This window comes from Crinia signifera, chromosome 2 (genome assembly GCF_055691185.1).
Source record: "Crinia signifera chromosome 2, ASM5569118v1, whole genome shotgun sequence".
Lineage (NCBI taxonomy): Eukaryota > Metazoa > Chordata > Amphibia > Anura > Myobatrachidae > Crinia > Crinia signifera.
In genome coordinates, this window is record NC_139218.1 from 138,646,205 (window position 1) to 138,661,060 (window position 14,856).

The 14,856-nt window shown below is 42.7% G+C and overlaps 1 protein-coding gene across 1 annotated transcript in view; it reads right to left on the reverse strand.

Annotated features, from left to right (window-relative positions):
- Nucleotides 1-385: 385 nt before the first annotated feature.
- USP49 (ubiquitin specific peptidase 49) overlaps nt 386-14,856 on the reverse strand; it is an 18,594-nt gene continuing 4,123 nt past the window's right edge. Inside the window, 4 exon segments of the mRNA XM_083172972.1 lie at nt 386-1,290; nt 2,530-2,732; nt 10,859-10,967; nt 11,329-11,533. Coding sequence (XP_083029098.1) covers nt 1,070-1,290; nt 2,530-2,732; nt 10,859-10,967; nt 11,329-11,533 — 738 coding nt within the window. The 3' untranslated portion in view covers nt 386-1,069.

A 14,856-nucleotide genomic window follows, 5' to 3' on the forward strand; every position in this document is an offset into this window, starting at 1 on the left:
ATTCTCAACTCCACGCCGACGTGGATAGTAGGGCATGAAAAGGTCGGAGGACGCGTACCGCCGCCGCTCGCCACGCTTCGGGTTGGCGTGGATCGTGGGGTGGCGTAAAAAATTTGGGGGGACATTTAAGGGTTAATTGTGCCTATTTGGGCTCTGTGGCCCATTTAACATTGATTCCTATGGCCAAATCGGGTCCATTGAGGCATTTAACAGTAAAATCGCGTCGGTCGGGCCATTTAACATTGATTCCTATGGGAAATCGGGTGCATCGCGTCGCGGGCATCGCGGGTACATTTATGGACGGCCGCGACGCGACCGACGCGATTTACATGTTTAACATGGGTTTCAATGGGAAATCGCGGGCATCGCGTCGGTCGCGTCGCGGCCAGACATAAATGTACACGCGATCACCACGACGGGCGCCCTTCTAGGTAAAGAGTACCCCTGAATGCTACACAGATTTAACACAAGTCAACATTAAAGACAAAGAAAAAAAAAGAAAAAAAAAAAAAAAGAGGAAAAGACAAACGATCTTGGGCCACTCAAAGCAAAATCATTTAACATTGGAGTTAAAAAAAAATTTTAATAAATAAAACCCATACACTAGTATGCTGCTACACAGTCACCATCAATGACTGCACTAAAGGCTTCTGTATTTGATCACTACAGATTCTTTCAAAATTTTATGGAAATATAGGCGACACCTTTTATATTGATAGAGGCTTCCTTTACCCTTCAGCAATTAGAAATAACAGATTACCATATAGCCAATTCTAGACCTTCAAATGTAAATACGTTTATGAGAACTGATAGGAGTACTTTCCCATGCTTTTCCTCCATGCAGACACACATTGGAACCACTTTCTGCCCACTTGCTGGGTTCCTAAAATGAGGTGGACTCACATTGCAAATCTTCTGTTGCTACTCTGACAAGATGAATAAAACACAGCTAAGAATCAGTCTACAGACTTAAAAAAAAAAAAAACACACAAGGAAAAGAAAACCACCCACCCATAAAAGAAAACAAAAAACTAGAAAATTGGCCGGATTTGCACCGGCATTAGTGGTGTCAGGGTATGGTTATCCGCCGGCTTTGCTCCTGGGGACTGGACGGAGCCTGAGGTGAGAAGAGAAGGTCAGCGATTCCTGCGTCACTTTGTGTGTTGTTGCTTTGCATGCTGCTCTGTGGATTACTCCGCTGCGTGTAGAAAAGGATGTAGGCCTGTGTCCTGCACACCTCCTCAACAGAGCACATGTTTAGTTTGGAATCATTGCAATGAACCCAGAATTCTGGAGGAGGAAAAGAAATAAAAAAAAAAATTATGAATGAGAAATGTGAATATAGCATATGAATACTGCAGGAGAAATCTAATGACCATTTATCAGGAAGCAGAACATCAGTAGGCAAATGACAATCCTGAATACACTTTTTACCCAAGCTTTACTCTAATAATAATAATAATAATAATAATGTTATCTAAATAGCAGCATTCCTATAGGACTCAAAGATCCAATTACCCACAATGAAACCCCAGGAGCGAAAAAAACTTTAGTTTTCCAAACTTTCAGGTTCAGTGATTTTGCTTTGCCCAAAATGCCTTATAAGATATGGATCATGTTGGCTTATTGGGGATTAAAGCAATTTACCAGCGATCAATGCTCATGGGTAATTGGATAACCCCCCAAATGCTTTAAAATTCTGCCTAAAATAACTTTGTAAAATGATTATTCTATTATATAGGTACAAGTGCGTCCTACCTGACTCGGCTAGCGTTGGGCATCTTTCTTGTTTTGTGCTGTAAAGGCTAGGGATGCCAATCCCGGGGCATTTTTTTCAATCCCGGGATTTGCCTCCCTAATAAAAAAATAAAAAAAAAAGCCCCTCCCCCAAATGTCACAAAAATTTTTTTTAACCCTAACCTCCTCACCAATCCTCCCCAACCCCCCTGCGCTGCCCTGTCACTTAATGCGGCAGTGGTGACAGGCAGCAGCAGGACCGTGATTATCTCCGGCGGCTGGAGCAGCACAGTGGGCATCTGTTCGGGTTTAAAACAGTGTGCCGAGTCTGACAGGCATAGCGGCGGCCAGGCTGCACAGCCTGACATGATGTCAGGGGGTCACGCTGCACAGCCTGGGCGCCGCCATGCCTGACAGCACTCTGTCCCGACACCCGAACAGCAGCGGGATAAGGAACAGTCAGCCGAGCAGCGTCTGAGCCATATTCTAAAGGTGCTCAGCACTGCCAGGCTTTAAACAAAAAGTGAATTTTTGCATGGGGGTACTAATCCCGGGATTAGAAGCTTCAATCCCTGGATTCAAATCGCTAACTTCAAATGTGCAGACCCCCCGGCTCAGCACATTTCTGTTATATTGCTCTGTCATTTTAATGGGCTTGTAACTAGTAATTACTCTGCTACAAAAGAGTAAAACAAAAGGAAGAAGTTGCAGCTATAAGACTAGCTCCTTTTAGCGCCACACTTTGGTAGCCAAGAGATGTACAATGCTTCTGAGAGAGTGCAACATACTTACCACCCTCTGTGTTGTAGCAGTAAGCAGTGTAGTGCCCGGAACCAAATCCTTTACCATGGTGCATCACCACAGCAGAAAGGTCATAAAGAAATGTCCCAGTATCGGTGGGAGAAAATGCAGCTCTGCAGTATGGCTCCATATTCAAAACTTGGTCAAAAAACACATGGACTCCAATTTTCTCACGGTGATTACGTCCAGACCACCTGTGCATAAACAAGAGTTCTACTTTTTACATAAAACAAGCATTTCTTTTTTAAAATACTTGAAAACCTTTAGGCAATTTTGCAAGAACCCATTTGGTGGAATGTTATAGGGTTATTAGATTCAGAAATTGAGAATTTTAGAGAATGCTCACGGATTTGTAAAGCAGCATACATCAACTTGGTTTAGCAGTATAAATGTTTGCTGCTTTAGAAAAAACACCAGAGAACTCACAAATATCCTTCTGATTCTAATGCTGTGTACACAGTGAGACCGAGTTTTCGATTTGGCCTATTCGATTTTCACTTTTTGACATTAGATTTATACTATGTAGTCATGCCTGGCAAGTCTACTTTTCTATAATTTAAACTTCACGGGAGCGTGCATCGATAGCGAATCTTTATAAAATTTTGCAGAAAAACATTCAATGTTGAATCGATTTCAACTACAGTATATAGTCAAAATCTAAGAAAAAGTCTCAGTACACACACTATTACATTCCCCCCCCCATTATCCTCATCTTAGTATGCAGCACCGGATCTGCAATGTTGGCAGGAGTCATCGTTTTTCCACAGATACCTTCTGCAGCATTAGCATATTTTCACACCACTTCAGCCTTTTTTGAGAAAGCCGCCCTGTGAAACGCGTACAAGCACAGGTGATGTGAAGCCTCTCTACCATTGTCTGCCCACCGCACTGCACGTGAATACCGCTTCAACAGCCAGCTACTACAATATCGGAGTGGAGCAACATCCACATCAGTGGGCAATTGTTAGAGCTAACCAGATGGACTCTCTGCCTAAAAGAGAATTAGCACGTTTGAACTTGCTGTTCAATTTACAGGCCAGCCGCCCGCTATACATCTTGCTGCCTGTTGATACTATTATCCAGAGGACATTGGGAGTCTGGAGCCAGCCCAGTGAGATTGAATATGCTGACTATCATTAAGCTCCACTATATTTTTAAATCATCCAGTGCCTGGGGTGTCCATCCAATGGCTTAGCAAGCCAAACAAATAGCAGGTATATAATAGAATGCACTCACCAGGACTTCTTTCAATTTTGCTTTAAAAATGTTTTAATTTCTCACATGGGTTACAGCGACCGTGTTCAGGTCATGTGTCGACGTTTCCACCGTGCTCCGACGGTCTTCATCAAGACACCACCAATGATTGCCACCAGCAAGCAAGCCCGGCTTGCTTGCTGGTGGGGATGATATTGGTGGTGTCTTGAGGAACGCCGTCGGAGCGTGGTGGAAACGTCGACACATGACCTGAACACGCATCATGCTCCTACACAGTATAATCCCAACTAGATATCATATCACAATATTTGAGAGCAAGCTCCGAAACATAAATTATTTAAAGTCGAGCATCTTTTCAAATTCTCTTGTGATATGCTTTTGTCTATGTGAAGGGAGAACTGTATTTCTACGGACAGTCTAGAAACATGTATCAGATTTGTTAAAAAATTAATCTAGAATAGAACCAAAACAAGCATCAGCGTACTCCAGCTTTAATGCACCATTTGATGTGCCGATCGCATGACTCACCTCCAGTTTACAAAGTATACACAAGGATTGGTTTATAAACCTTAACATACAGTCACACAACACACAGGCTTTGTCTCAATTATAATAGCCAATGAAAACCATAAATTGTTTAGCCCTGATGCAGTGTTTTAGTAAGTGCATATTGAAGAAACTCAGCAATTTCATGAGTACTACACTAGATAAGTGGCTGGTTGTTAAAATGACCCGGTTGTATTAGGCTTCCACAATACAGAGAATTATAATGACCTGATTAAGTCTTTTTTTGTCCTGAGTATTACACAGCAGCCCTTACAATGGGTTAACTTCCTTCTAAGTTAGACAGGTTATAGAACATTGCCCCTCCTTTCCCCCCTATGTGCAAGGGACTTCCCAAGCGGTCACTGAAAAATTAGAGCATCTAGAACATGGGTGGGAAACTGTTTCTTTGAGGTCCCCACTACTGTATGGGTTAGTATACTCCTGCATTGCAAATAATGGAAGAATTGCATTCATTTCCACATCTTTTTTAAACCCTTGTAGTAAGCGATAGAAGAGCAGAAACGGAGAGAAGACACAGGCTAGCTAAATCTCCATGAGTCTGTGTATATACTCCTTCTGTCCCTGGAAGAGTGTTGAGTTAAGAATCTTGGTACCTTACAATGGCTTCCCCAGATGAACATTACTATAAGCAGTTGGAAGACTTCCTGATGTAGAGACCATTCCTCTGGAACCACTTGCCTACGGCTGAACTAATATGCCACTGCATTCTCTTGGCCTGCAACATAGAATGCTATACGTGACCGTAGGTTTCTAACCAAAGTATTAATTTTGCCAATTCCACCATCACAAGTTCTGCTTCTGGTACCTCATGAAGGCCACCACTTTTCTGTTGCCAGAGAATAGTCGGAGATGCTTCTACAGCAACCGATAAAATGCTTTCTATGCGCTTCACATGTTCAGCATATTTTGTTTGTTTTTCTTGCTACCTGTACGGCTGTATCATTCTGACTAAAGATCTAGCAGCCTGTATCACTGAAATCTGTCACCATATGTACTTGATCATTTTGTAATACATTTCTATATGGTACATTGGCATCATTCTTAAACTGGTTATTCAAGACAGGATTGTATCAGCACAACAATAAATTTGTACTGATACAATCCTGTTCCTAGTGAAGTTGCAATGCCCTTTTTCTGGAATGATGTTGCAGGCATTAACCTAATACACACACCCACTAGTTGTTTTGGGGATTAGTAGATTTCTTCTGTTCATCCAGTCATGGTTTGTGAATTAAGGTTATGGTGTAGAACAACATGTCGCAATCCAGATATAGCTCTATCTTGGCCCTGTTAGCTTAACTCCTAAAACCAAAGTCTCTAGCACACCTATAAAGGCTCTCGAGGATGTTGCCATGCCAAAAGGCAGACAGGAGCTTTGGAAAGGTAATCTCATGGCCCAGACTAGAAAACTGCATGAACTGCAACTGGAAGATGTACAAACACATCTTGATTACCTATGGATAGAATATATATATATATATATATATATATATATATATATATATATATATATATATATATATATATATATATATATATATATATATATATATATATATATATATATACACAAGAATTCTGGAGAAACCGCACACTTTTAGAGATAATTGAAGGTTGCAGGTGCTGGGACATACACAATTACATATATTCAGAGAACCAATCCATTTCTGGTATTAGAACATAAGAACCAGCACACCACCATTTTGAGCCAAAAAAATTTTTCTTTAGTTAATTTTCATGAAGAGCCATCAGATTTTTCAAGCATCAAGCAAAAGAAGCATTAATCAGGAGTACTTATCCATACATGGGGAGCTATACAGCAACATCAGCTTAACCCCGTGGCCCTATCTGCCCGACAGCCGTTTCGGAGGTCCTCCTCCTTCCTCAAGGGCATACGGTCTGACTACACACATCCGTGGCTAAATAGGGAACGGGATGCCCGCCAAAATCACAGTGCACCTGCGACTTACCTGTCCGCCACCTATCACTGCATTTCGTGCGCGCAATCATTACGTTTAAGTTTGTCACAATAAACCCATGTTTGCGTACAAAAGAAGCAACAATCTGAAGGACTGTATAACATCCTCTGACATTAGCACTAGCAACAGCAACATTGGCTGGCTGGGTGTAAGAAATGGAGTTTTTAGATGTGGCCGATGTGTGAACTGTGTACATATTTCTACAGGAGATTGTTTTATTAATCCCGGGACTGGAACAAGATACCCAATCAAACATAGGCTAACATGCGAGAGTAAATACGTTGTGTACGCTATTATTTGTCCATGTCAAAAATTATACATCGGGAAGACGATTAGGATGGTGAAGGAACGGGTTGCGATGCACCGTTCGTCCATCAAGCGAGCTTTGTCAATCCGGGATGCCAGCACACCACCTGTAGCCAAACACTTTTTTGAATTTGGACATAGCATACGGGATTTCAAATTCATGCCATTGGACTGCGTGAAACCACTTAAGAGAGGTGGTGATCGACACCTTATGCTCCTAAGGAAGGAGAGTGAATATATTTATAAATTAAACACCATGGTTCCTATGGGACTAAATGAAGAACTGAACATGAATATATTCCTCTAAATATGTCCATACTTGATTTATTGGAGTAATAACATTATATGTACGAGGATAGGAGTAGTCTATGAGCGCAGGAAATAATGGTTGCGCCGTATATACTCCTGACATACAGATGTGTTTTTCATTTTTTCATATTTTCATTTTTTTATTTTTTGTGTATATTCTTTGTTGTTTAAAGATAATTTTTGTGTGGTTATTCTGGGTTCAACTCCATGATATACTGGGGGGTAAACCTGGAATACCGGGATATACAGGTATCTAGGAGGGCTGCTGACACGGTTATATATTGCAAATGTATTATAAATGTATTTTGGTGTGGTGTATTAATATGGTGTATTGTATTATAATACTGGTTGTTGATTGGAGTTACTGTAGCATCATCAGGGATCCATCAGGCTTGTTCTTAGAAGGGGATTGATATAAGATCTCTGTTTTGGCCCCGAGACTTGTATTACATTCATTATGTGTGGACAAGGGAATGTGGGTGCCTGTCAGGCGGCATGCTGCATCAATGCGATCACTGTCCTTAGCTGACCTCAGTATAAGGTGTTTATTAAACTGTTTAAGTGCACAGTAACATGCGAATAACTCCGGAAATATGCTAAAAAATCCATAGCCCTATGTTAAATAGTAGGGAAGTGCAGGAATATGCCAGTAACCGGCGGCGATGGGCGTGACTCGCCCAAACGTCCGCTGAGTGACAGCAGAAACTGCTATTTGGTAGCGCTGTGAGGGCGGGCTGTGTGCCTGACGCGGCTGTTGCCATGACTCCCTAGACGCTAGACGCTGGATACTGCACGGACGGATATGACGTGTGCGGTGCACGGCTTTACGTCCGGTGCGTGTCACGGCGGGGCTTCCTGGTTATAGCAGCCGGAGGTAATGATTGCGCGCACGAAATGCAGTGATAGGTGGCGGACAGGTAAGTCGCAGGTGCACTGTGATTTTGGCGGGCATCCCGTTCCCTATTTAGCCACGGATGTGTGTAGTCAGACCGTATGCCCTTGAGGAAGGAGGAGGACCTCCGAAACGGCTGTCGGGCAGATAGGGCCACGGGGTTAAGCTGATGTTGCTGTATAGCTCCCCATGTATGGATAAGTACTCCTGATTAATGCTTCTTTTGCTTGATGCTTGAAAAATCTGATGGCTCTTCATGAAAATTAACTAAAGAAAATTTTTTTTGGCTCAAAATGGTGGTGTGCTGGTTCTTATGTTCTAATACCAGAAATGGATTGGTTCTCTGAATATATATATATATATATATATATATATATATATATATATATATATTTTTTTTTGGTACTCTTTACCTAGAACGGCGCCCACGATTGAAATCGCGGGCATCGCGGGTAAAATCGCGGTAATCGCGGGTACATCAAAATCGGGTACCCGCGATTACCGCGATTTTCCCATAGGGAACAATGTTAAAAAGGCAGATTGACCGCGATTTTAGCGTTAAATGCCTCAATGCCCGCGATTTTTACATAGGAAACAATGTTAAATGGGCCACAGAGCCCTAATAGTCCCCCTGAAGTCTTAAATGGCCCCCAAAATTTTTAACGCCACCCCACGATCAACGCGAACCCGAAGCGTGGCGAGCGCAGCGAGCCCGCGAGGGGCGGCGGTACGCGTCCTACGACCTTTTCATGCCCTACTATCCACGTCGGCGTGGAGTTGAGAATAGAATAGTGTGGCGAGCGCAGCGAGCCACCGAGCCCGAAGCGTGGCGAGCGCAGCGAGCCCCGCGAGGGGACGCGGATACCTTCACAGTTATACGCGTCCCCTCGCGGGCTTCACAGGTGTCCGCGTGGCCACGGACACCTGTGAAGCCCGCGAGGTGACGCGTTTACCTGTGAAGGTATCCGCGTTTACCTGTGAAGGTATCCGCTGCGCTCGCCACGCTTCGGGCTCGGTGGCTCGCTGCGCTCGCCACACTATTCTATTCTCAACTCCACGCCGACGTGGATAGTAGGGCATGAAAAGGTCGGAGGACGCGTACCGCCGCCCCTCGCGGGCTCGCTGCGCTCGCCACGCTTCGGGTTGGCGTGGATAGTGTGGTGGCGTAAAAAATTTTGGGGGACATTTAAGGGTTAATGGGCTCTGTGGCCCATTTAACATTGATTTCTATGGCCAAATCGGGTGGATTGAGGCATTTAACACAAAAATCGGGTCCATCGCGGCTTTTAACATTGCTTCCTATGGGAAATCGGGAGCATCGCGTCGCGGGCATCGCGGGTACATTTATGGCCGGCCGCGACGCGACCGACGCGATTTTTCAGGTTTAACATGGTTTTCAATGGGAAAATCGCGGGCATCGCGTCGGTCGCGTCGCAGGCATAAATGTACCCGCGATGCCCGCGACGGGCGCCGTTCTCGGTAAAGAGTACCATTTTTTTTTTTTTTTAAAGCCCCATTTGGTTATGGGACTATATAGTCTAAGAAAGTAAGCAACTGCACTATAGAGAAGAAACAAAACCACCACCTGACCAACATAGTTTAGAGATGGGCCACAGTATATATTTTTTCTATATACATTAAGAGACTTAACCAATTGAAAGGGCTGCAATGGAGTACTACAGGTTCCTCAATTTGTAAGAGCGAGACAGCGTCACAGAATCTCGGATCTTTACAAGTAAAAGTCTGGCATCAAATCAGAATGAACCAACTGTGCTATAATTCAGCCTCACATATTGCACTGTTGAAATAAGCCTCCTGAGAGATATGATCAGAGTCTCATTTAGGGGGAAATTTACTAAAGGAAATTTGTAAAAAACTAGGTGTATTTGTATCCAGAAATACACTTATTTTTGACATTTACTATCCCGAAAATACGGCAATTCGTATTCGTATTGATAGCACATCAATACGAATACGACTTGCCGTATTTTCGGGATAGTAAATGTCAAAAATAAGTGTATTTCTGGATACAAATACACCTACTTTTTACAAATTTCCTTTAGTAAATTTCCCCCTTAATATCAACATGTATTTATAGTGCCACCATTTTATGCAGTGCATATGTAGTGTAGACTATATAACTAAGGGCTTAAATCTAAATATACGGCCTAAAATATCCAGGCTGAAGATAATATTTTACCAAATGTTATTTTTCTTTTAAAGAAAGACTGTTCCCACAATACATGCTCAAAATCAGTGGTTCCCAACCTTTGTTCTCTCCCATACCTCTTGATTAGGCTTTTCATTTAGAAGTACCCTTCCTCTCAATTTGAAATAGCCTTATAAATACTTATGAGTTGAAGTGAGTGGTATGCGTGTCCTAATATTAAGGAGTAGCCGTGGACTAGTATTTGGTCAGGAATCGGGTCCCTCTTTGTCTGGCCGCTGGCTGTGTATGGTCTCCAGAGTTCCCACTAATGCCTGTAAGATTAATGCTCCTTCCACCCACGTCAGTGCAGGGCAGATATTTGCTGATGTCTGAGGGCAGCGCAGGTAGCTCTCAGTGGATTGGTGGTTGGGCAAAAGCACAAGGAGACACCGATGATGCTACAGATAGAACCAGATGTGACGTAACGTGGTTCGTCTCCATGGCAATGATAGACTTCTTTTGCCATCGGGAGACTTTTTTCTTCTGCCATTACCAATATTATTTTCAAGTACCCCCCCAACTGGTCTGCAGAGGAGACGAGGGAAACTAGTACCCCAGGTTGGGAACCACTGCTCTAATTTGATAATTAATAATCATAGATGGAAGACCTACAAATAAAAAGGTCTCCAAGGTCTCATTTTGTTTTATCTAAAGAGTCTGGTAGGAAATTATTGATTAAGCAGACATTACAGATACACTGGGTGGAATTCAGATGTTTATCATGCCCCAATCCACCCTCCAACAGAACAACTGAATAGCTCCTTTAGGCGCCATCTAAGCAGATCGTAATCAACATAAACTGAATGTTTAAGAAAAGTACTAAACAGCAGCAACATAACATACCTGAAGCGCTTAAGATGCAGCCGCAGGACCTGAGGTAGTCTGAATATCATAAGCTGCTTCTTGGCCTCACTGAGCACAAGGGGCTTTGGGGACGACTTCCGCCGCCGACCTTAGCAAGAAAGAAAGTTTTTTTTAAAGGTTTATCATTCATTCTGTAGTTATATTTGTATCATATTTGTACATTACATTAATTATGAAGGACATTTAGATTATTTTAATAAAGATTAAAAGCGCAAAACAGTGGTACAAAGATGTAAAAACTCTGACTTTAAGGGGGGCATGGTCTGGAATTATAAGCATTGAAGGAGGAATTAATGAGAATGCAAGTGGGTCTGCTGCCTTGGACTTCAAGGAAAAGATTATATGCTATTAATAATCATTTAAAATATTTTCTGCTAGAAAGTTAAAATTTATACTGAAAATGAACATGGGGCTAGTCAGAGCCAAGATGACCGTTAGAAGGGACTTACTGTTACATTGGTCACAAGCGTAGATTCTTCCTTCCAAGGCCTCGGTCTCCGTAAATTTGGCCAACATTTCGGTAAGAGTGCACTCAGTAGTGGTGACTGGTGTTATCCCCTTTTCTAAGCAATGATAACGCTCTGGGAACTCAAGAGATAAGTCCCAGAAAGGTTCTACTGTATCAGACTTATAACTGCATGTCAAACATGTAACCTACAAGAGGAAGTATAAATCTTAATTACAATATTTCTACAACAAAAACACATTATTTCTGAGGAATAAAAAAAAAAAAAAAAAAAAAAAAAAAAAAACACAAAAAAACACACAAATTTTAGCATTTGAGAGCAACAAAACCTAATTTACTTTAGGCCAGGGTAAATATAAAAAAAATTAAAAAGCCCCACAAAACAAAAATAGTTTCTTTAGACACGTGGTGTCAAACTCATTGCCCTCCAGGTGTTGTGGAACTACACATCCCAGCACGCCGTGCCAGATATATATAATGGATTGCTAAAACTGTGGCAGGGAATGCTGGGTCGTGTAGTTGCACAACAGTTGGTCTAAAGCAGTGGTGTCAAACTCATGGCCCTCTGTGACCTGCTTTAAGGTTATATTATACCACACGACTGTTGAACCAAATGTCCACAAAAAATTTACTAAATCATGTCGATTTAATTCAGCACACTGTAAATAGCTCCGGGAGAAAGCTCCCAGAGCTATTCCAATCAGCACACTGTTATGGCCAACTAGCAGAAGCACAGCGCAAACAGCATTGCAACGGGACACCTAAGTCCGACTAAACACCCACAAGTCCCAGCATTCTTTTACAAAACAACACAATGATTTGAATAGCTTTGGGAGCGCCTTCCCGGCTATATTCACAGTGCGCTGAATTAAAATAAAGCCCTAAATAAATAATAGCCAGTTAAGCCTGCTTCAGAATATTATAGATGTATTTAAATTTTACAAAAAAAATGCAAAGCCAAGTCTAAATTGCTTTTATTTACATTCGAGAGTAGTGGGCTCGGTTCTCAGAGAATCGAACCCATCCAAACTTCCAGGACCCTCTGTGCCTGTCCCGAAACTCTATCCAAGGAGAACCTGCAAGATCCCACTGTCCTTTTGCCTCGGATGCCAAACTGCAAAGGCCCATTGTCTATAATGGGCTTGCAGCCGATTGGCTGACAGAGCTGTCCGACACAGCTCTCAGCCAATCGGTGATGACAGATCCAAAATAAAAAACAGTGACTGAGTCCAGCGCACAGCTCTTTACTTGTGATGTTAAAAAATAATAATAATAAATTTGCTTACACACAAATCCTAGCGCACCTAACTTCTATGGTGCAAGACATCCAGTGCAGCTTACTTACTTTTTTTGAGTGAGAAAGACTGTCGGCACAGCTGAGTCGCCCAGGACCTAGTGTACCATGTGGGGCTTTTTTCCGAAATTCAAACAGTATGCAGACACACTAACATACATAATATAGTGTTCCCACTAAGCTTGTGTTACAGGGCGCTGTGCCCTGACGTTTTTTTTTTTTAACTACCAAATGCACCCTGCCCATCCCTGCACTCAGCCGCCCAGCAATCAATCAAACATTTTTGTGTTTATGTTGAATTGGACACTGTATAGTTGTACCACGTCTGCTCGCATGGCTAAGCTTCGGGCATAGTTGAGGGAATTCCTAGGGTTAAAATGAAAGGACATAATATACAAGGTGCTTGGTACACACTAGACCAGGCTGGAATGAGGGAGGAGGGGGCATGCAGATGGAACGGTGTGTGTATGTGTGTGGTGGTTAGCAGATTAAGGGGTAGAGGAGGCTGGCATGAGGGGGGAGTTGGTGGACGGTGGGTGAGGCTGGCATATTAGGGGTAGAAGCATAATGTGTAATGGGCATTACTGTGTAATGGGCAGTGCAGTTTGTGTCATGTGTAATGGGCATTATGGTGAGTGGACTATTATGTTATAGGCATTATTATGTGTGGCACAGTGTGCAATGGGCGTAATACTGGTGCAGTGTGCCATTTTTTGAAATTTTTTTTTTTTTTTTACGTAAAATGTACCCTTTCGATTGAAAAATGTGCCCTGCTCGGTGGCCAGCACCATGCCCTAAAAAAACCCAAGCGTGAATACTATATTATATATACACACACAGTAATAAGACTTCTTGCACGATATTAAAGTCCTGCTAAAGAAGCCTGCCGCAGTGGGTGGACGTTCCTGATGATCCGCCATCACAGCTGCAGCGATGCTTGGAAGAGGGTCTGTTGGATTGGGGGGTTAGACTGTCATCAGTCTGCTCCCAAGAAAGAAAGGGAGAAGAAAAAAAAAAACCAACAACCACCCGCTTGAATGAAGGAGCTTCATTGCAGTGGAAACCATTGTGTGTGAGAGCAGTAGGGATCACATGCAAGGAATATGTATACAACAGACCAGGAACGACTACCCACATTATGCATAAACAAATTAAGAATAACAGAACATTCACAAAGCTTAAACTGCCACCAAAACACACACAAAAACAGAACCAAGAGGAATAAGACTGGCAAAAAACCTAGCAAGACAAGGTGCTAGCTACGATCACATAAGAAATATGGTTAAGAGCCCAGAAAAATCCCGGCAGTGTAACAGGTCCAAACCACACAGAACATGTAAGCAGTGCAGTCCCCAAAAGAAAAAGAGCTCTTAAAAGGGAAGTAACCAATTCAAGATGGTCGAACCATCCACGGGATTAGCGCTCCACACCTATTTTGAAGCATACAAAGGTGGACTAACACACAGACATTTTACATGGTGGGGGATGTTAAATAATTTTACGGGCAACTAAACTGAATGGCCCCCACTGAAACTAATCAATTGTCACCCCCCCCTTTGCTCTTCTGTCTCTTTATGTAATCCCAGACTCATTGTTCTTCTTTACGCTGAAGATAGTTCTTAATGACATTGGCTGTAAATTTGTGGTTGCTGTCCTGCTGCAGAATAAATTTGGAGCCAGTCAGATGCCCTCCCTAATGGTATTGTGTGATGGATAAGCACCTGACTGTATTGTTCAGCATCGAGAACAACATTAATACTGACCAAATACCCAACTGTTGAAATACAGCCCCAAACTTGCAAGGAATCTCCACCATGCTTCACTGTTTCCTGCAGACACTTATTGGGGCATATTCAGGGTCCGTCGTTAGCTGATGTAGTTCCGCCTGTTCTAGCTTTTACATCAGCTAGACAGGCGTATTTGGTTTCAGCTTTTCACCAATAAGTGTATTTACAATGAATACAGGGCGGAACGCCTCCAGGCGTTAAAACACCTATGAGGCGAAAGGGGCTATGTCCAATTCGCCTGCAGGCCAGTCACACCCACACTCCTCCGCCATTATCTTTATGGAGAGGTGCTGTGTAGTGGTCTGTTGCTGGGTGAGTGTAAAACTTTATCTTTTTCTTCAAACTCCCCTGCTTCGTTCATGTAAATGCAGGGGAGTTAACTGGGCACCATCTGTTTTAATTTTTCTGTGTCCCCCCTCCCTGCTGGGTA